The sequence below is a fragment of the Elaeis guineensis genome, chromosome 3 (genome assembly GCF_000442705.2).
Source record: "Elaeis guineensis isolate ETL-2024a chromosome 3, EG11, whole genome shotgun sequence".
NCBI lineage: Eukaryota > Viridiplantae > Streptophyta > Magnoliopsida > Arecales > Arecaceae > Elaeis > Elaeis guineensis.
This window is the reverse complement of record NC_025995.2, coordinates 117,796,869-117,819,495: the sequence shown is the minus strand read 5'-3', so window position 1 is coordinate 117,819,495 and position 22,627 is coordinate 117,796,869. Positions and strand designations below refer to the sequence as shown.

At 40.9% G+C, this 22,627-nt stretch overlaps 1 protein-coding gene across 1 annotated transcript; it reads left to right on the top strand.

Moving 5' to 3' along the window:
- Positions 1 to 3,860: 3,860 nt before the first annotated feature.
- On the top strand, positions 3,861 to 6,521 carry LOC105040594 (peroxidase P7). The gene is made up of 3 exons (XM_010917187.3): positions 3,861 to 4,163; positions 5,438 to 5,629; positions 5,744 to 6,521. Exons 1-3 carry the CDS (start codon positions 3,957 to 3,959, stop codon positions 6,293 to 6,295), a joined length of 951 nt encoding a protein of 316 aa, XP_010915489.1. The 5' UTR covers positions 3,861 to 3,956; the 3' UTR covers positions 6,296 to 6,521.
- The last annotated feature ends 16,106 nt before the right edge of the window (positions 6,522 to 22,627 follow it).

Here is a 22,627-nt window from a genome sequence, read left to right as displayed (position 1 = left end):
GATCAGCACTAAGCACATGAAGAAGATGCCCTCTTAAGCGGCTCGAAGCTCCGCACCGAATGTTTCTTTATTGTACGTAAAAGAAGGGTTTTTTCTTTGCCTAAGGAGATTTGCTTATCTTTATGATTGAGGAATTAGCTGGTTTTTGATCCAATTGGAATCCAAAAATGTACCATGCAATAGTTGTATATGATTGGCGCACATAGATCTATATGTTATATAATTGCATGGGTGGGGCTGATGTTGGATCAGGGTTGACGAAGCGTGGCTCGCCTTCTTACGTCATTTTCATTGCCGGCTTCGGCGCCTTCCTAGTGGAGACGGCAACCTGACGCCCCTCGATGTTCAGATCGGGTGCTCTTGGATGGTGGGTCGCGGGACTCGCTGATCCGGCAGTACAGCACCGATGCTCTTGGCGGCCATGGTCCACATGGGAGTTAACTTATGATGGTTAAATGTTTGGTCAAATTTGGACCTCCTAAACATGGTGGAAGATTGATTTAAGCGGGTTAGAGCTTGATCGTAATCTTCAGTTACCGTTGTGGACCCTGGGCTCTTCGGATTGTCATTTAGTGTTGTTTTTTTTCCCAAAATTGTTCTTGGAGTGAGGTACGAAAAACAAAGGTGGATTCTTAACCGTAGTGACCTACCCAGAAAAGTAATTTCCAGTGTTGTTCCAAAGGAGGACGCTACATAATATCCAACTCAGACCTGCATCCTTCCATCAAAAAATAAAAAATAAAAACAATCCATCTGTATCCCATGTGGGCCTCACATGATGATGATGGGCGGTTGGCAGAAGGACACGACTCATGAGTTAAGCCAACAGTGTCTGCTTGTTGGAAACGCCCGATTTGTCCGGTAGCGTGGGACATGTTCCGTGATATTTCGCCCCAAATAAGTTTAAATAGCACTGTCGATCTGTTGGCTCGACCCACCTGGGCCATTCAATGGGCATACGCCCGTCGGTTTAAGCCCCGCCGGAGTTTGAAGTCTAATCAAGATGAGACTTGGCTAGCCCGTGATCTAGCATACCCCGGTTTGGCATAACAATTAGTTTATTATATGATTATATGCAAGTTTTATGGAAATGCCACAAAAAAAAAAAAAAATCGTCATCCTTGTTACCAAAAAATATCTTGTTACCCTAAATCCCATTTTCCAACCCCAATCTTATTCGCTAAAAAACCTTAAGATAACGTAACAAGGTAAATTAGTAAACCACACTCGCTATAAGAAGCAAAACTAAGGCGGCAACTTTGGCCGTACCGGCTGCGGCCTGGCAGCAACATACTGATGGCTTTCTAGGAGCATGTCAGAAGCATCAATGAACTTGCCAAGTGTGCTTCGCAGAGTGCTTTTTGATGTTTAGTTCGCTAGCACAAGCACCGAACTTTTCGGTTGGAGCTAATGTGTACCTTAGCTGAAACTATTCATATAAAGCTAAGGATCAACGTGACAGTATGTTAGAAGTAATGCTACTAACACAGAAAAATCTCTGAAAAGGGTCACTTTTTGCTTCATTAATGGTACACTTCAGGATTCCAATGGAGGGGGGGGGGGAGATGACAACATACCTGCTCAGTGACTTTTGGAATGACCTTTTGTGTTCCTCGAGCATGCATCTTTCGTGTTAGAATAATTAATGCACGGTCAGATACCCATTTGTGGACGGATCCGTTTCTCTCCACGTGAAGCGGAATATTAGGGGAGCCGCTTCTGAGTGTCAAAATGTATGGCTGGAAAGCATGTAGCGGAAGCAGGTCCGATGTGTGAAGAATATAATAAGAAAAAAGAGAAAAAGATAATATCATAACGTACACCTTCACTGTACATATGTCTATTCGACAAAAGCTGGAAACCGGCCACAACTATAACTCTCATTTAGATCCAGGCACAATTCAAGGCTCATCTCATGCTCCCCTACAACCTAATTATGGTAATCCAGTAAAAAGATACATAATCCATTAAAACTTAAAACACAAAATGCAAATGCTAAAATCAAATTAACTTTAAAAAGTTACATGTATATTAATCTCACACGTCCATGACTCTACTAGCATTATGGGTACTACAATATATATTACAACAAAAAAATCCTCTTCCTTCAAATAAATATATAATCCCAAGTTAAAATAAAACTTCAATCATCTTCCCTAATCCATCCTTTTGAAGCCCACGGAATGTTATAGTAGCCAACACAATCTCCATTGCTGCAGATACAATATGTTATATTTCATTTAATTTCAAAGATGAATCATGCCTGACCAATCCCGACGCCTTTTACTCGCAAAGCTCCTTCCTTTCTTGAAAAGCTGTATATATCCTTGATTTTATGTGAATCACCAGTCTCTGCAATTTGATCTATCGAAATAATTAAACTTGTCCATAACAGATATCTTGGGTAGCCTGTCCACTGACTGATCATGTTGCAATTATCAATATTCCATATTGATATACACCTACCACATCAAACCAAATTTCATATCGGGTGGTTTCTCTATTGAACTCTGTTTATATGATGGGGCATTTTGATCAGATTCCCGGCCCCCATCTTTTGTTATAGCCTCCTTGTTTTCATCTAATCAAATAATCAGAAGATAATTCATCGGCTTCCTCCTAATCTTGTGTGTGGGCAACACAAAATCATTAGCAGAAGTGGATTCTAGAGTCAAGCAAAACAATAATGTAATCCGCAGCTCTCTCTTAGTGCACGTCACTGATGACCTACTGTACCCACGCTGTTTGCTTGAGTGCACATCACCCGATCGATCACTCGCTATATTCGACGTTGCTGTCGCGTTTGTCCTCACCGATGTGCAAGTTGGCTTCAGCCCCACGGGCCATACATAAAAGGAGACCACACAAAAATAATATGTTATACCTTCTGTCATACATCTTAATTAACTCATATATAAATAAATTCCAACGAGAGCGACAGCTATTCTTCCACTTGCACCTATCTCCTCAGCTTATCCTGTAGAACCTGGCATTCCCTCTTAACCTATCCGAAACCAATAGGAAGGTCCAATGCCCCTTGCGACTTAAAATCCAAAACAAAGGCCACACGTAACAGCAGTAACAACTATAAAATAATCTTACACCAGTCCGTGACCGCCACTAGCATTATTGGTGGTGTAATATCCCAGCCAAGAATGCTTCTTAAGCTCGAACACGAAATCCTAATTAATTAGTGTGGTTCATTGTCACAGATGTGAGCGAATGAGATGGGTAATTAAAAATATAGTTTAGGTCCCCTGGGCAGCGGAAAATCTGAAGTCTGCAGTGGGGCCGAGAGCAATACATAGCAGAGTACAAGATTCGATTAGGATTCTAAGATGATGGAAATTATTAGCCTAACTACAATGTATTGCTCACCGCTTTTCAGTGGAGCTAAAACTTTCCACCGTGCGGTGGATCTAACCAACCGCACCCATTCAAGAGAAGGCCAGTTGATCAAATGGCCATGATCGAATCAAGGAAGCAGACAACAAGTCATTACCTTGCTTTCAACCTCAAAAGCTAGCGTACAAGGAGATTATTAACGAAAAGGTTCAAAGATAGCGCTTGCACTACACATCAATGGAAGAAGAAATTCTAAAAAAATCAACGGAAGGAGAAGAGAGACAACGAGAATGAAAGGGAAAAGGCTGCCAGCTCATTTCAAGCCAACCTCCATTCACGAGAATCCCGTTGTATGCGTGGAGTTGGATGACAAAGAGGTATTGTCTGTTCGATATCTATCCCACCCCCCCCCCCCCCCCCCCACCACCGCACCTACTAAAGAATGACCGAGAACGATGTTCTCAGGTGTCTTTTTCATGCATGCTGTTGCACTATATCTATAAATACAGGGCCATAGAAAGGCTATCTAGTCACCCAAACCAAAGCCTCTATAGCAGCCACCTATCCGTCTCAATCCTCATACCTTCTCGTTCTACCAATAGAAAACCTTCATGGCCCTCTCTAAGATTTTCCTTACCCTGATTCTCCTCTCTTTTCTTGCCTCGGCTGCTCATGGGCAATTGTCACCTACGTTCTACAGCAGGACCTGCCCGAACCTTGAGAGAACCGTCAACATGATGATGTTTCGGGCCATCAGGAGGGAGCCGAGAATGGGGGCGTCCATCCTTCGACTCTTTTTCCATGATTGCTTCGTAAACGTGAGACACCAACTTTTCCCTCTTTTCCCTCCTTGGCATCTCTTTCTATTTTCAACGTTTATTTCCTTTTTTTTTTTTTCACATCAAAATCTCTCTCCCGGTGTATTTCTTGTAAGTTGTGAAGCAAAACCAAAAAAAAATCATTTTCAACAAACTGGTTTGACAGTTGAGGACTTTGGCTTTTACTTCTTGTAACTGACCATGTTCTAGTTAAGCCAATCGAAAAGACAGTCGAGGACTTACCTCTAGTCCCACGGGACAACTAGAATTGAATAGCTGGGCTGGATGGCTCGTTACATGAATCTGAACTCTTTCAGTAGTTCGGTATCACGACAAGAAAGCCAGCTGTAGGAGCTAACGCGTGGCTCAAGACATGATGGCCAGTCGTCCTCCTCAGTCCTTAGCTGCCACCACGTTATAAATTGATAGGACGCGATTAGATCTCAATTAACACGTAGCCAGCTGGCATCCATATCATAATAGTTTCTCCTCCAAAATCATTCCCTTCTACATCGTTGTCATTACAGGGAATCTTTAATTTAGACAGTTTTTTAAAGACTTAATTGTTCGAGGTTAGTGTTGCCTCCAAGTATATGAGAGCCTAATACATCACACAAAAGCAAGACGGGCAACCCCATTGGGTAATTGGAGAGATCCGACCTTCGGGCATGGAGGCGCCAAAAGACGTGAGCCAATCCGCAGGATAATTATGGGAATGTGATCCGATTCTAGTTTTACATTGCAGGTTAATTAGCTCCAATAGTAAAAATGAACTCTAAACATCTAACTTCAGGGGTGATAGATTCGGACCTTCAGCCCAGTGGATCTAGTGTCCTATCACAAAATCCAGCTGTCGTAGCTTATGACTGTCCTTATTTTACTAGCAATGCTCGCCGTTGCTTAGACTTGCTTCCACCATTAGCGGCTTGGTGCGGTTCATCTTGGCCGCACGAAGCGCCAATTCCCTCATGCCACGTGGCGTACCAGAAATGGAGAGGAGGAAAGCGATGTGGTCCATGCTGCTTTGGAGCTGTGCAGACGCCACTTTGACGAAGGATTTACTGTTTCTCATTAAATTAAGTCGGGTGGAGTGGTCCCGTCTCTCGATAACAGCTGTCGGTATGTCGCTAATCATTGCGATGAAGAGAGCCCGACAGCATGATTTGGCAATTTCTCAATCATTTTTCTCTTTCACCTTTCTTTCTTTTTCCTTTTTAACAAAAGTTTGTTTCTAATTTTTTTTTTTTAACAAACTTTCTGATGTCATGCATCAGGGTTGCGATGCATCAGTCCTTCTTGATGACACACCGACGTTCACTGGTGAGAAGAACGCAGGCCCAAATCTAAACTCTCTCCGTGGCTATGAAGTCATCGACTCCATCAAATCCCAACTAGAGAGAATTTGCAGCGCAACCGTGTCGTGTGCCGACATCCTCGCCCTTGCAGCACGCGCTGGGGTGGTCTTTGTAAGTGTAGCGCACCATATTCTTAGAATTTCTTTTCCCAAACAACATAAATTAATGAAGGTAGCATGCATGACATGGGCTAGGCTAATACATGCGAATTGAAACACCTTGCAGCATGGCGGACCGAAATACGTAGTGCCGCTGGGCCGCAGGGACGCGAGGACGGCGAGCCAGCTCGCAGCCAATACCAACCTTCCACCTGCCTCTGCCAGCGTCAACACCCTCATATCGATGTTCGCCGCCAAGGGCCTCGACGCCCGCGACATGACCGCCCTCTCCGGTGCGCACAGCATCGGCTTAGCACGTTGCACCACCTACCGCTCTCACATCTACAACGACCTCGACGTGGATCCAGCCTACGCCGCCGCACGAAAGCAAACTTGCCCGGCCTCCGGCGGGGACGGCAACCTCGCACCGCTCAACATCCAGAATCCCAACAGGTTCGGCAACACCTACTTCCAGAACCTCGTGGCCCGCCGTGGCCTTCTTCACTCGGACCAGGCTCTCTTCGACAATGGGCCTGTGAATGGGCTGGTACAGCTTTACAGTACTAATAATTCGGTCTTCTATACTGATTTTGCTGCCGCCATGGTGAAGATGGGAAACATCAGCCCGCTGACAGGATTCAATGGGGAGATTAGACGGAATTGCAGAAGGGTGAATTGATGATGATGATGATAATGATGATGGTGATGATGATATATTTTACTTTGTCCACCGTAGATAAGTGAAAGTAATTTAAGGGTGATGACTTTGTGTTTAAATGTAATAGCAGACGTTCTTATCTCCTGTTTATTGATGTACATTTATTCAAAATTGTTTGTTGTCCATATATTATATATGGGAGCAGTAAAACAGTTGAAATTATAAGAAGAGATTTTGGCAGTCGTAACTCTCTGACCAAACATTATGTATGGGTCCGGTGTCTCCTGTCTATTGATGTACATTTATTCAAAATTGTTTGTTGTCCATATATCATGGGTGCATGCAGTAAAACAGTTGAAATAAGAAAGATATTGGGCAGTCGTAGCTCTCTGTGCGAACGTATGGTTCCAGCATCGTAATTTATCAGTACTTTTCTCTAGGATTCCAGTTGTGTCCTCATATGTTGATGTGTTGCGTAAAGCCCACGAAGACAAGCGTCAACGAACCAATTCCATGTTACGTTCCCCGCACATGGTTAGGTCGGCGGTGGGTGTCTCGTCTCTTGTGACTGCTGATAGATGGGCGGCGCCGTGCCCCCATGTGCTGCCCCATGCCTCATCAGACAGCACATGCCTATAATTGGAGGCTAAACTTAGTTTTATGGGCCAAAGGAGTTTTACTTCACTATAACTACGTTAGTATGTGTACCATGTTACCCACATTATAAAATTATCAATCAATGAAACCATGCGACGATAAAATGGACGGCTATTTTTGGGTTTCTTTGAAACAAGAAAACGAAATCATGAATTGAATAACATATATCTCCATCCATTTCATCCATGAAAAGTAGTGGTTGATAGCGAATTGATGATATTGTGGTGATTTAAAAGGTTTTGTCCGGTTGTAACATGTGACAAAGACGTCAGACCTACCGTCAATAAGGATGCTAAAGGGCCAATTGAGGTCCATCACTCGCTTCATATCCTTGCTTGATATCGACTCGTGACATTTGAGTTTGGATCCATACATGATTTGAACAACAGCGTGCCGTGTAATTATAGATGGTCGCCACCTTATCAAATCGCAAGGATGGAAGGCTATCAAAGAGAGAGGCCTTCTATGCTACATACGGTATACATTTTGAATTCTCTACAACATGCTTGCTTGATACACATTCATATTCCATGATTGGATAATTTGGCAAATATCCAGTTCTATACAGCACTCTATGGTATAAATCGCACATTGTAGAGGATCATGGGTCAATAATTGTTGCACCTGATCCAGCTCTGGGTATATTAATGGGTCCGGCTGGCTTGTGATTGGTGTTGCGCTTGCTCACCGACAGCATCAACATGATGGTTAGGCTGTCACTGGAGAATTTCATGTTTGGGCCAGCTGGATTTTGGCCCCAAGATAGGTCCACTTTGTTGGTCGGCCTTTGAGGCCTTCAAAGATCATAGCCGGCCCTATAACTCCTTGACCGTCCGGCCGATTGCGAGAGACGTTAGAAAAGCCTAGCATCGTAAAAGATTCTTATTAATTTACTCACTCATTCTTGAGAGAATTTAAAGCCCGACCCTCAAACAACTGGACACCGACCAATTATCCGGGAAATCAAATAGAACAAGCCAAAACAGAGAGAACTCACTGGGGTTTCTTTGACGAGTACAATCACTAGGGTCCTAGTTCTCCCACAACAACGATATATTATATACTAAATAACGCTTTCAGTCTAATAAATACGGGTGGCTCTGCTTCTCATTTCATCAAGAAAACGACATATTATATACATGTGCGTCTGTGAGAAGTTTCAGCATACATTTATGGGCTTGTAGCCACTCAAAGAACTTGAGACCCTTATGGCCTATATGTGTAAGGGAAGGCATGGGACAACTTGGTGTTTAAAATGTGCATAGGGATCGCCAACTATTTCATGCCAATCATTCAGAGCCTCTGGATTTCTAGATTCCATTGTAGATTAGTATCAATCCCACAAAGAGAAGCAGGGCTTCTACTGAAATTGAAGTATGCTTCCTACGTACGCATATGAATTCGTCAAACTTAATAATTTTGATTCCCCTTTGCCTCAATTACGGGGGATGTGACTGAAAACTGTGAGGCAATGAAGTCAGAGAAAGTTAATTATGTGAGGGTGAGGCCCATGGGGTCGAGGGTATTCTCGTGCTAAAATTGTCTCTTCCTTGCAATTCGCGGCTGTTTGTGGGTTATATAATAATAGTTTTATTTGACTCTGATGCTGGTTTGAAATTAATAGGATGACGAATAGCTGTTCCTGGCAATTTCAGCAAGGCGACCATTTTTCAATCGGGCACAGATCAAAGGTTCCAAGGGAGGGTGGTGACTTTTGGCAAATTGCACCTAAAAGGTCAATATCGCCGCACGTGCTTTGTTAGTACGCACGTTCTCAATGCATCATTCGTTGGAGCTTATCGAATAGTAAGATTTATCCCTATACGGATATGGTTGGCATACCATGAAATAGGTTTTCCTCCTTATTAAACCTTGAAATTAGACAAATTATACTCCGACGATAAAATCCAAAGAAGGGTGGGCGATAGCCTGGCCACACTGGTTCAAATTGAATGGGAAATTAACATATATAAACACTTTCTAGGGGAAAGTCAGAATAGCATCCATAATGTTGCTATGTGGACCTTGATCGGAGAGTGCGGTGGGATTAGATTAAATTCAGATTCATGACCACTGATGCTTGGTTGTCGCTAATAATTCTCTTACGTTCATAAAAGAGTAATAACACAGAGATGGAAGCTTCTGCATGCGCTGTTTTCTTTGCGTTTATTTTTATTTTTAAACTTCAAAAGAAAAAGGAAGCTGCCAGAGCGGACTCTTTTGACCAGACAAGGGATTCACCTTCATGGCTTCACCTTGCTCAAATTAACTTGTAATATTCTTTATTAGGTTAATACTTAGGAAATGGACGATCCGTACGTGGTGTTTGGACAGAGGATGTGGCTTTGCGGGTGTGCCCATCACTTCCGGCTTTAGCCGATTAATTAGGGTGACGTATGCCCGGGCCCCAACACACACACCGGAGAGAGAGAGAGAGAGAGAGAGAGAGAGAGAGAGAGAGAGAAGAATTTTATTTTACTGGAGTATGCTGTGACGAAGCATTCTCCCGGAATACGATCTCCAGCTGGTGCAACCCTACCGACTTACATTCACGCGTCTAAAGAAGTCACAGAAAAATGATGGTGACAGAGATTGATGGTGTCCAGCAAACCACAAAAGCCTTGCTAGTATGGATAACTATTATGTATTAGCATTTATATTGTGTGTTGACAAGAAGAAGAACGTGGCATTCACGAAAGCAATTTTATTAGCATTTGGTTTGAAAATTAATTTTTATAAATATCTTATCTCATGCTATCATTTATGTATGTGGCCTACCTCTTCATTAAAAGCTATCTAAACAGTGCTGCCTGCCCCCGATTAAGAAGGTTAACTCGAGGCAATCTTCTTGAAAAGAAAGACTGTTATCTTGGGAGAGTTAGATTGATTGTGAGCAACTCTATTTTAGCTGTCTTGCCTTGTTATTAGATGTTTGTGTTTAAAATTCCTAAATGGATTGTAAACGGAAGTGATAAAAATGGGGAGAACATTTCTGCGAAAAGAGAATGAGAGTGTCAGAGGATTTCATTGTCTAGTGAACCGGGATACCATTTGAAGGTCGAAGGAGATGGCAGATAAAGAACACTCGTGAGATGGACCAGGCTATATTGGTTAAGTAGGTATGGAAAGTCCTGCGCGCATGGTTCAAGCAACCTGTGGTAGAAACAAATTAATTATGCTTACTACTTGAGAAGGACATTGGGAATGAGATCTGGTTAAAATCTTAATAGCCTTTCTTCCGTATGGAGGATTTTAGTTGGCAAACTTAGGCCTTTTCGACCTGTGTTACATTAACATTGGTAATGGGAGGCTATCCCTTTTTGGGAGGATGTATGGGCTGATAGAGTACCTTTATGTTCTCTTTAAGAAAATCTTCATGCTAGAGTTTTTAAACCAAGTTTTCCGCTATCCTCACGGTAGAGTTGGAGAAGTCTTTCTTGGAACATCCAAGTTTAAAGACTCTTGACTCAGCAGGAAATGAACCAATTGGAGCTACTCTGTCATTCCATAACCTACCAGACCTTCATGGACTTCTGATGCATTGGTTTGGAAACTCTCACTCAGAAAAAGTGGTAATTCTTTGTTTTTTTCTTGATGTAAAGTGGGAGGATGGGACCACCCTTTTATTTGGTTAAGAAAAAGGATGGTCCAAAGAGTATCTGGAGTTCTGAAGAGAAAAGCCAGAAGACAGATCTAGAAATTAGAGAAGGGTTCTAACTATTGCCAGTCCAATTAAATTTTTGTTTGAGCATCGAGCGGGCGTTCTTTACAACAGTCTCAATTGTATTGAGCGTCCGACTTGATGCTCCTAATCTTTATTATATTCGACTAACTGATCTCCTAAATAGTTACAGATATAAATCTACTAAATCCAAAAGCCCTCCCAGCGCCTGTACTAGTGATGTAAGCTGCTGGTTGCCGTCGTTACACTCCCTCGCGTCGAGGAAGCTCGGTTCTACCCACTTCACTCCTGCCTTTGATGCTCTGCAGAACCTTCCTTATCTCTGTTTTTTGGTCCAACCAATACCAACCAGCTCTCCAGATTGTGTAGGGATTTCTCGAGAACTATTGACTTTGCGTTTGCTTTATACTTAAAAGGGAGAAAGGGATTCGAAAAAGAGGAGAAAAATCTCATGGACGGACGGAGAGGGATGGACTGCTTCACCAAGAAAAAGAGATACGGATGGACAGCTTCACCAAAAAAAAGAGCTATGGAATAGATGGTACAAAAATACTTTAAAAAAATATTCATTACTAGGGTGATATCATGTCAAATTTATAATAATTTTTATATTTTATCGATTATTATATATTTTATTAATTTTCATGAATTATACTCTACATTATCTTTATATATTTTACTCATTTTTAATTGGTGACTGATTTGTTACAACGGTGACATGATATCACCATTGCAGCAAATATTTTCTCATTAGCTTCATATATATATATTTTTTTAAAAAAATAAAATTTTAACTTTACCATTAGTGCATGGTGTATATTTAAAAAAAAAAAAATTCCAAGCAAATTCCTGATGGCGCACACACCAGAGAGCTGTGTTTGGCACATGAACAACGACCAGCTCAATTGACAATGTCTAGCAAGGGCACGTTCTTGGGACGATGAAGGTGCAAGGCTTGAAGCCTGGTGGTGGACACGTAAATCTCTTTTCATTTAAAAACATAACCATATGAGCTAACGAGAAATTATTGGTAGGACTTGGTCCAAAGTGGACCATAGATAATTTGATACTCAGGACAAGGGAAACAAGATTAATATATAGTAATGCATGCCATTAAAGAGAAGAAAAATATTAAATGCATGATAAGACGTGTTAAAAAGAAAAAATAGAGAAAAAAGAATGAAATAATCTATAGTTTAATGTAGATTTCGTCCAACCAATAATTGATTCCCAGCTAATACCGTTTTCCCTACGTACGCGTGCCATTTAATGTACTTCATCATTGCAGCTAGATGTTCATCATCACCCCCCACTAATCTCCAGAAAACAACATACCAGCTGTTCAACAGTATCTTAGTGATTCACATTATTTCCAAGTCGATTATGTACTTAATTATGGTGGACATGCCTGTACCGTATAGGATGAGTTGCTTGTTCATCAAATGTTGGTATTCAGAATGAACCTCGTTAAATTTTTGGATTCAGATCCTTTCCGGTTGATATATATAGAGGCCTATTCTGCGAAATCAAGCAATGCAGCGGGAAATTCTTAAGCAGACTTAATCTACTCCATATGCTGGGGACAAAACAATTAGAAAAGATGACATATGAATATTTTGAACTAAAAAAATTTGTAACTATAGATATGCTACTACTTAGCCATCTTAACACATTGCTATTGAGATGGCTGTAAAATTTTTTTAATCCAATGATGTGATATTTTTTTATTAATTTTATTTACATCACATGCAGTAGGCTAAGTCTATTCAAAAATTTCTTCTATCAAACCATCACTCCAAAAAGTAAATTGGTGTTGGGGAATGCGCCACTTGACGAAACAAAATGATTGATAGAAGACAGCTGAATTCTTGACCGGTGACTTTTGTGAGGTAATGTAGCGTTGCTCTACATTATGTAATCACGTTCATCTTTCGTGTGCCTCCGGACGAGTCTTGCTAGTTGTTTTTTTTTTTTGATGAAATGGGAGGTTGCCCACCCAATTTATTGAGAAAATCAGTAGAACAGAAACATAATTGTGCCACACATAGATTTGACCATAAGCCGAGATGGCTTGGGTCTAGAGACAAGAGATGTAGGGATATAAAAGTTTTAGAAATTACAAATACATTGATACCAGCACCTTAATCTCTTTTTTTGCCTATGAGTTCAGCACCATTGTCTTTAAAACCTCTCTTCATTGTGGTTCCTCTTCAAACTTTGTTGCTAGTTGTTGAACTAGCCAATCAAATCTTGCACCATTTTACATTAAGGCTGTGACGCATGGGTCCTAAATCAACGTTAATGGTCCATATCAAATTTCCCACTTGGGCATTAGTGACATTAAGTGCACCATACAATCACGATTCACGGGTCCAAGCACGAATGCATCCAACTGACACAAATTACTTAACTTAGAAGTTGGATAACATATAGTCAAGTGATTAATTGGATCTAATAATTTTATGTAGCACTTGGTAGTCATGGTTTTCCCACATCTCCTTAATTTTTCAGTCCATGATACTACAACAAAATAAAGAAAATAAATTGCTATGATAAGAATCACGACAAACTATGATGAGTCAATCCCATCTTAGTTCTGATTTTCAAGTAAATTACCCCGATGAGTGTCCGCTAGAATGTAGCGAGAAAGAACCAACTCTAGAAAACCTTTGATATGGTTAAATTTTTATTTAGATTGGAACACGATCGCATTATTGATATCTAAACTTATAATTGTCATGGATGAAGTGGCGTCTAAACTTTGTTTCTTCATTATACCTGCTCTCTATGTGTTGGTTTTGACATGCGGTGCTCATGTTATCCTGGTGTTCAATAGGATGTCTATAGCCTTTGAAGATGGTTTGAGTTTAATGGGCGTGAAGTTTGGTGGGGATCGGTGGAGTAGAGGTCTTTGGTCAGCTGGTTATGTTTGCTTAATTTGGAGAAGGTTGGAGGGCAGTGGTGCTTAGCTTTGATGATCCCCTGATGTCTGTTCTTGGTATAGTGGTAATGTTTAGTTGTTTGCTTTTTTTCCTTAGTGCTTTGGTTGGAAATTTATTGTCAGTTTGCAAGTGTGTGTTTATCTGACAGCATTCCTAGTGCACTTTTGATTGAGGTGGTCTGAGAAGCATCATGATTGTGGCTTCATGGAATGTGAGAGGAACTGGATCCGCAGAAAAGAGGTGAGCTATCAGGGATGTAATTGTAGAATCGGCTCGTGACATCATTTTGATACAGGAGTCAAAAATTGTGGCACCCTCAGCTGATTCCTTCAAATCCTTAGAGGGCTCAAGAGTAGACGTTTGGTGCTCATTGGACGCCGTTGGCTCGGCTGGAGGAATTCTTATTAGATGGAGCTCTAGGAAATTCTCAATGATTAACACAATCAGGTTGACCTATTCTTTGACTATTGAGTTACATTCTTGCACTTGCAATAAAAATGTTGGTATTACCTCAGTCTATGGACCTTGTGATGATAATCAGCGTGAGGCCTTCTTTCCGAAATTGTTAATGCTTCGTCATTCATTGATAGGACCATGGCTTTTGGGGGTGATTTTAATTTAATTTACTAAAGGTGTTGAGGAAAGAAGAGGAAATCCTTAATGTCTTAAGGATACTCTGTAGTTCTTGGATCTGACTTCCCATCTCTGCCTTATTGATATGGATCTCAAAGGTCGGAAATTCATCTGGAGTAACCAAAGAGATCATCCTTCCATGGCTCGATTTGACTTTCCTTCTTTCCATTGAGTGCAAGACTGCCTTCCCAATATGGGTGCAAAGGGCTCTCTCTAGTTTTACTTCTGACCATATGCCTATTTGATGAAAAAGAGAAGGAGAGATTTATTTTTATTTTTCTTCACACTGAATCAAAAGTGTGTACAAAGACCTATAAATATAAATATGTAGACCCAAATATAGATAGGGAATAATAAGAATATGCCAAAGAATAATCAAGAATATGCTACGGAATAAATCTCTGGACCTTTCATTAGATTTTTTCCAATTAAGCTCAATCCTTCCAATACTCCCCCTCAAGATGAGGCGAAGATATCTCGAAGCCCCATCTTGTCAGTCAATCCAGAAAAAGACAATGAGCTAAGCCCTTTGGTTAGAATGTCTGCCACCTGATCAGAAGATCGAATATAGGTAATGCAGATCTGACCCTGATTAATCTTTTCTTTGATAAAATGACGGTCAATCTCGATATGTTTGGTACGATCATGCTGTATCGGATTGCTTACAATCTCAATCGCTGCTTTGTTGTCACAATATAACCGAAGAGAAAATTTGTTTAGAAGTTGTAATTCCTGAAGCAGCTTCTGAAGCCAAAGAAGTTCACATATGCCTAGAGCCATTGCTCTATATTCAGCTTCTGCTGATGATCTAGCCACCACTGACTGTTTCTTGCTTCTCCAGGTAACTAAATTACCCCCTACATATGTACAATATCCAGAAGTAGATCGCCTATCATCCAATGATCCAGCCCAATCTGCATCAGTAAATCCCTCAACCTGGAATGTGTTGTGTTGGGAGAACAACAAACCACGACCAGGACATCCTTTCAGATAGCGTAATACTCTGAAAGCTCTCTCCATGTGTGATTCTCGTGGATCATGCATGTATTGACTGATGACACTGACAGCATAGGCTATGTCGGGTCTTGTATATGAAAGATATATCAACCTTCCAACTAACCGTTGGTACCTTTCTCGATCAACAGGAGTTCCACCATCTGTCACTGTTCGATGATTCTGATTTATTGGAGTAGTAGCAGGTTTACACCCCAACATCTCAGTCTCAGAAAGCAAATATAGTACATACTTTCGTTGTGACAGAAAAATACCTTTGGATGATCGTCCAACTTCTATGCCCAAAAAATATCTTAGTGGACCCAGATCTTTTACCTCAAATGCTTGCTTTAGTTTTCCTTTGAGTTGTTTAATCTCATGATGATCATCTCCTGTTATTACAATATCATCAACATAAACCAAGAGTATAGTTTTCTTTCCCTTGAGATATCTATAGAATAGAGTATTATCTGCATTACTCTGTTTATATCCCATTCCTTTTACAGTCCGACTGAATCGATCAAACCAGGTTCGAGGAGACTGTTTAAGACCATAAAGTGAACGCTTTAGCTTACAGACTTTTCCAATTGTTGCTTTAGTCTCAAATCCTGGTGGTATCTGTATGTATACTTCCTCCTGAAGATCTTCATGAAGAAATGTATTTTTCACATCTAACTGATGTAATTCCCAGCCAAAATTAGCAGCACATGATATAAGTGTTCGAACAGAGTTCATCTTGGCCACTGGAGCAAAGGTTTCATCATAGTCTACTCCATATATTTGAGTATATCTCTTTGCTACTAACCGAGCTTTGTATCTTTCCACCTTGCCTTCTGGAGTCTGCTTTATAGTGTACACCCATTTACACCCTACAGGATGCTTCCCAGCTGGTAGAGTGACCAGATCCCACGTCTGATTTTTGGATAAAGCAGTCATCTCTTCTAACATTGCTTCCTTCCACTTAGGTTCTGCCATAGCCTTTTGCCAGGTACTAGGAATACAGACAGAGTCTAATGCAGCTATAAAGGTTTGATAAGATGGAGACACATTCTTATATGAAACATAATTAGTGATATCATAACGGTAACGAGCAGGAGGAACAATTGAGCGAGTACCCTTCCGTTTTGCAATAGGAATATTAAGATTAGAAATGGAAGAAGTAGTAGAAATATTGTTACCATTAGGAGACTCTGGAGAAGAAGCTTCAAGCGGTGGAGATACATGGGCAATTGGTGGTGAATGCACACTGGACTCTTCTTTTTTCTCAACACTAGGCTCCCTCTGAACATCATTCTCAATACTAGGCTCCCTCTGAACATCATTACTATGATACTCCCCCTGGGCACCAGAATTTGGTGTGTATAGAAAGTCACCCGGAAGAAGTAATTCTGGTGTCTTATTATCAGATAGACAACTTCCATAATAAGCTTCAGTTTCTCGAAAAGTAACATCCATAGTAATAAGCATTCGCCGCTCAGGGGGATAATAGCACTTGTATCCCTTTTGAGTAGCAGGATAACCAACAAAGACACACTTTAATGCTCGTGGATCTAGTTTTCCTACTGAAGGTCTATGATCACGAGCAAAACAAACACATCCAAAGACCCTAGGAGTGACTACATAATCAGTAGACCCTTTCAAACATTGTATAGGGGACTTAAACCCGAGTGTTCTTAGAGGCATACGATTGATCAAGTAAGCTGCGGTCAAGACAGCCTCACCCCACAAAAATTTAGAAACTTGCATGGTAAAAAGTAAGGATCGGGCTACTTCCAATAAGTGCCGATTTTTTCTTTCGGCAACTCCATTTTGAGCAGAAGTATCAACACAAGTGGTTTGATGAAGAATTCCGTGAGTTTGAAGATACGCACGGAACTCCTGATTAATGTATTCTGTGCCATTGTCAGAACGTAGAATTTTAATTTTAACACCAAACTGAGTACCTACAAGTTTATGAAACTCTTTAAAACAGTTTAAAACTCCCATTTTTTCTTTCAATAAATAGACCCAAGTTACTCGACTAAAACAATCAATGAAGGTAACAAACCACCTATGGCCCTTGAGAGTATTGGTACTACATGGTCCCCATACATCAGAGTGAATTAAAGCAAAAGGTTGAGAACTTCTAATTCCAGATATAGGAAATACTGCTCTGGTGTGTTTAGCCAATTCACAATGATCACAAACTAACAAATTTTTATTGCATTTAGTTGATAAAGATGGAAATAAGCGACTAAGAATAGAAAAAAGAATGTGACCCAGCCTACGATGATGTAACATAAGTTCTGAAGTGGCACCTTCAGCAGATAATGCATATCCCATCAAAGAAGAGCTCATACTTTTCTCATCAGTTGATAGATAATAGAGTCCATTGTGCATTCTACCACCCCCAAGTATCTTCCCCGTTCTCTGCTCCTGAAATAGACAATGTGAAGGCCAAAAAGTGACAGAGCAGTTCAAATCTCTAGTAACAGAGCTGATAGAGAGTAAATTTGTAGGAAAGGATGGAACATGCAATACTGATGATAATCTTAAGTTAGGAGTACAGTCAATGGATCCTTTTCCTGAAACAGGGGTAAAAGATCCATCAGCTATTCTGACTTTGTCATGTCCTGAACATGGTGAATATGAAATAAAACTATTAGGTGCCCCTGTCATGTGACTGGATGCTCCTGAGTCTATTACCCAGGAGTTAGATGTCCCGCAAGTAAATGCATGTGATAACTTATATGAAGTACCTGAGTGTGCAAAAAGAGAGGAATCAAGATATTCGTCCTGGTGGCTAGACTGCTCCAGAGTAGAAGGTGTGGTGTTAGAAGATGATTCATACTTTTTCATCATTCGTCGGAAGGTCTGATACTCCTCTGTAGATAAGCTGTGTATAGCACCCTCGGTCTCTTCAGAGAGATTGGCTTGGGCAGGTCCACGAACATGATTCTGTCCTCCAGTTCTTCCACCACTATGACGACCACCACGGCCCCGACTACCACGCCCAGGCTGATTTGGGCGGCCATGGAGATCCCAGCAAAATGCCTTAGTGTGCCCAGGCTTTTTACAATGAAAACATACATTCTCACCTACTTGCTGTGGCTGTACGGTAAGGGCTGATCTTATAGAACTATTGGAGTCAGAAGTCACTCGTCGTCGTGTCTCCTCGCTTAAAACAGTAGAGAAAACTTGACCTAAACTAGGTAAAATATCTCTGGCGAGGAGCTGAACTCTGACAGATTCATATTCCGGATTCAGACCATATAGAAAGTCCTGGACCCGTTCTTCTTCTAAATATTTCTGAAATCCATCAACATCGATGGAACATTGTGGAGCAAAATTTCTATAATGATCAGCTTCGGACCAAAGACGTTTCAACTCGGTGGCATATTCAGTGATAGATAAATCTTCCTGACGAAGCTGACGCAATTGAGAACGGATCTCAAATGCTTGAGCAGAATTCTGCTTTTGTGAGAACATTTGGGCCACCGTCTCCCAGACTTCCTGTGCAGTCTCCAGTAGTTGCACACTTCTTGTCACATTTGGTGTCATGGTATTTAGAAGAAATGCTAGAACAACAGAGTTCTCCATTCTCCATTGAGCCATATCCTGCTCATTATTAGCAGGTTTCTTCTTTGTGCCGGTGAGATATCCTTCCAAGCCTCGCCCATGTACAAGTAGACGAGTGCTCCTCTCCCATTGTAAATATGTCGTTGGGCCATCAAGTTTTACAGCCACTTGAAGAGCATTCAGCGATCCACTATCTCTTGACGAACCCCCTGATCGAGTGGCAACTGTAATAAGCCGATCCAGCAGACCTTCAAGATCTTGCATAGTAATTGGATTGGCCATACAAACAAAATGATAATCTCACTGACACACTATCAATGAATCACCAGACACACAAATTACCGGATACACCGTAAACATAGGCTTCTAGGCATAAAAATTCTCCATTTTTTTTTTCTTTCCCTTTTTTTTTTCCTTTTTTTTTTTTGGTAAATGAAATAAAAGAAAGTGTTAAAAAAGAAAGCTGTGGCTTTTACCAATTATGTATCCCGTGAAGCACGGGATTGCTGCTGCTACCTCGCCGGCGACGCCGTCGGGGGCTGGAGGAGGAGGAAGAGGATATATTGCAGTGTCCACCACGACGTCGGCCGGGAGGTGGAGAAAGGGGTTTTGGCCGGGAAGGAAGGGGTTTCGACCGGGAAGAAAAGGGGGGTTGCGGTGGCGATGGCTGCGGATGGACTTGGCGGATGCGGAGGCTTTGGAGGGGCTTCGGCCGGGGCTGCGGATGGACTCGGCAGATGCGGAAGCTTTGAAAGGGCTTCGGCCGGGAAGAAGGTGCTCGGATGGACTCGGCGGATGCCGGCGAAGGGGTTTCGGTCGGGAAGAAAGGGTGCGGTGGCGATGGCTACGGATAGATTTGGCGGATGCGGAGGCTTTGGAGGGGCTTCGGTCGGGAAGAAGGGGCTCGACGGAGGTGGCCGGTGAGAAAGAGCGCTGCGATGGCTGTGGTGGCGACAGGGAAGAACGTTGACGTCGGGGTTTCGAAGAGGTTTTGCAGGCGCCCGAGAAGAAAGATGGCAGCAGTTTGCTGTGAAGAGAGAAATAATAATAATAATAATGGAAAACGAGGACAGAGGTGGGCGGAGGAAAAGAGGTTTTTTTTTTCTTTAAGAAGGGGAAGGAAGAAAGAATGGATCAGAACCCGAAAGCTCTGATACCATGATGAAAAAGAGAAGGAGAGATTTATTTTTATTTTTCTTCACACTGAATCAAAAGTGTGTATAAAGACCTATAAATACAAATATGTAGACCCAAATATAGATAGGGAATAACAAAAATATGCCAAAGAATAATCAAGAATATGCTACGGAATAAATCCCTGGACCTTTAATTAGATTTTTTTCAATTAAGCTCAATTCTTCCAATACTATTGCATTAATTTGTAAGGAAAGTTTTAGTGGTTCCAAAATCTTCAGATTTGAATTTTGGTGGTTAAAAGAACCGGATTTTGAGGATATGGTGAGGAGTACTTGGAAAAGTTTAGATATGGGTTGTGATGTTGCAAAAGCTTGGGAGAAAAATCTTAGAAATATTCATGCCGTAATTAAATATTGGGCCTTTAAGAGGAAAATTTTAACAGATAGGTTAAGAAGAAGATATTGCATGACATCGAAATTTATGATCGAAAAGAAGAATTGGCCGACCTTTCCACTTCGGAGCTCGATGCTAGAAGAATTCTTAGAGCTTCTTTGGAGGATCTGTACAAAAAAAAAGAAATCTATTGAAAGCAACAATCAAGGATTACTTGGCTAAAAGAAGGTAATAGGAATATTTTATGCTTTCATAAAGTAGCATCAAGTAGAAAAAGAAGGAATCATCTTGATGTTTTGTTGGATGACGGTATTGAGTACTCTAACCGGAAGGACATTGCTTCTATTCTTCACTCAATCTTTAAGGATCTTTTTGGTCGGAATACAGCACCTAATTTAAAGATCAATTGGAGTATACTTTTTGACTCGCTATCCCTTGACCTATCTGAGTTAGTGAATGCCTTTACTATGGAGGAAATTAGAGAGGTAGTGTTTTCATTTGATGGTAGCAAAGCTCTAGGTCCCGATGGATTTACCTTCTCTTTTGTGCAAAGATTTTGGGATATTTTAAGGAATAACTTATTTATCCTTTTGGAGGAGTTTTATAGAGGACACCTTGACTTGGACCGCCTCAACTTTGCCTTCATCACTCTTATCCTGAAGAAGGAAGATACCTGATCAGCCAAGGATCTTAGGCCAATTTGCCTCCTAAATTATCTTTACAAGATTATAATGAAGATTCTTTTAAGAAGGCTCAATAATTTTCTCCCTGTTATCATTGATGAATCTCAGTCGGCATTTGTAAATAGAAAAAATATCATTGATTGCTTCCTCAATGCATATGAGATGGTGGCATATTGCAAGCGTACAAGTGAAAAAGGGTTACTTTATAAGTTGGACCTTGAGAAAGCCTTTGATAAATTGAACTGAAAATTTTTTTTTGAAGTGTTGCATGCCAGAGGCTTTTCTATCAGACGGATTGAATAGATTCGTCGCCTTCTTTCATCGGCCTCTATTTCTTTATTAGTGAATGGTTCTCCTAGTGGATGGATAAAATGCACGCAAGGTCTTAGACAAGGAGATCCAATCTCACTTTCCCTCTTCATTCTTGCCATGAATGTTTTTACTCAATTGCTCAAAAGAGCAGATGCATTAGGGTTAATTGAAGGAATTGGTAGCCTTAAGGAGTACAGGGACATTTTAAGCTTAGAGTTCGCAGATGATATACTTCTATTTTGTGTTGTAAAATAAAAAAGCATGTTGGCAGCCAAGGCTATCTTGATGGCGTTTGAAGCTGCTTCTGGACTGAAAATTAACTTCCACAAGAGCTCCATTCGTTGCTTGAATATGAATGATGAGGAGGCTTCAAAGTTTGCATCTTCATTGAACTGCAAGAATAGAGATTTTTCATTCATCTATCTGTGCTTGCCTTTGCATTTTAGGAAGCTTCCGAAGCAATGCTGGTTATCTTTGATTGAAAAAGTAAGTGCGAGACTTGCAACTTGGAAAGGAAAGTTACTTTCAGGGGGAGGTAGGTTAACCTTAATCAATGCTGTGAAGTTGGCTCCACCTTCATATTACATGTCTATATTAAGACTGCCAACTTGGGTTATTAGTAGAATTGATAAGATGAGAAGGACTTTTTTATGTAAAGGTTATAATGAAGTTAATTGGTTTCAATGCCTGGTGAGCTGGGAGGTTATTTGTAAGTTCAAAGAACAAGGGAGTCCAGGTGTAAAAAACTTGTCCCAAATAATTGAACAATTCTTTGCTTGCTAAATGGTCTTGGAGGTTCCTTCATGGGGCAAATGGTCCTTTGTGGCACCAAATTGCAAGAGCTTACTACTCAAGGAAGAAGTTTAGAATGCAAACGAAAAAGTCGACTTTGGGGCTATCTCGCATTTGGAAGGATATTAGTTTGAAGAATGAGACTTTTTGGAATTGTGTGGCTTTTAAATGCGGCAACGGGAGGTCAATTAGATTCTAGGAAGATATTTTGGATTGATGCAATTACTTTTTGTTATAGTTTTGAAGATCTTTATGTGCGGATATTGAAGTCTAACTTGCCGGTTGTGTCATTTTAGAATATGAGCATGTTGAGGTGGTGTATCCTGTTGATAGATTCTTTGACAAGGCATGAGTCATATCAGCTTCAATTATTGCATAACCTTTTCTCTTCTACGGCACCATCTTGTATTGCAGATGTTTCTATTTGGAAACTGACACACAATGGACTTTTTATTATTGATTTTTTTTACAAGTTCCTATATTTTGGTGGTTTGAGATGCCCTTTTCAAAATATAATTTGGAAAACTTCAAGCTCGAAGAAAGTTAAAGTGTTCTTATGATTGGCAGCCAA

Coding starts and splice junctions, on each gene's coding strand:
- LOC105040594 (XM_010917187.3), top strand. CDS start 3,957: ATGGCCCTCTCTAAGATTTTCCTTACCCTGATTCTCCTCTCTTTTCTT. Junction 4,164..5,437: donor TCCATGATTGCTTCGTAAAC/GTGAGACACCAA, acceptor GTCATGCATCAG/GGTTGCGATGCATCAGTCCT. Junction 5,630..5,743: donor CACGCGCTGGGGTGGTCTTT/GTAAGTGTAGCG, acceptor AACACCTTGCAG/CATGGCGGACCGAAATACGT.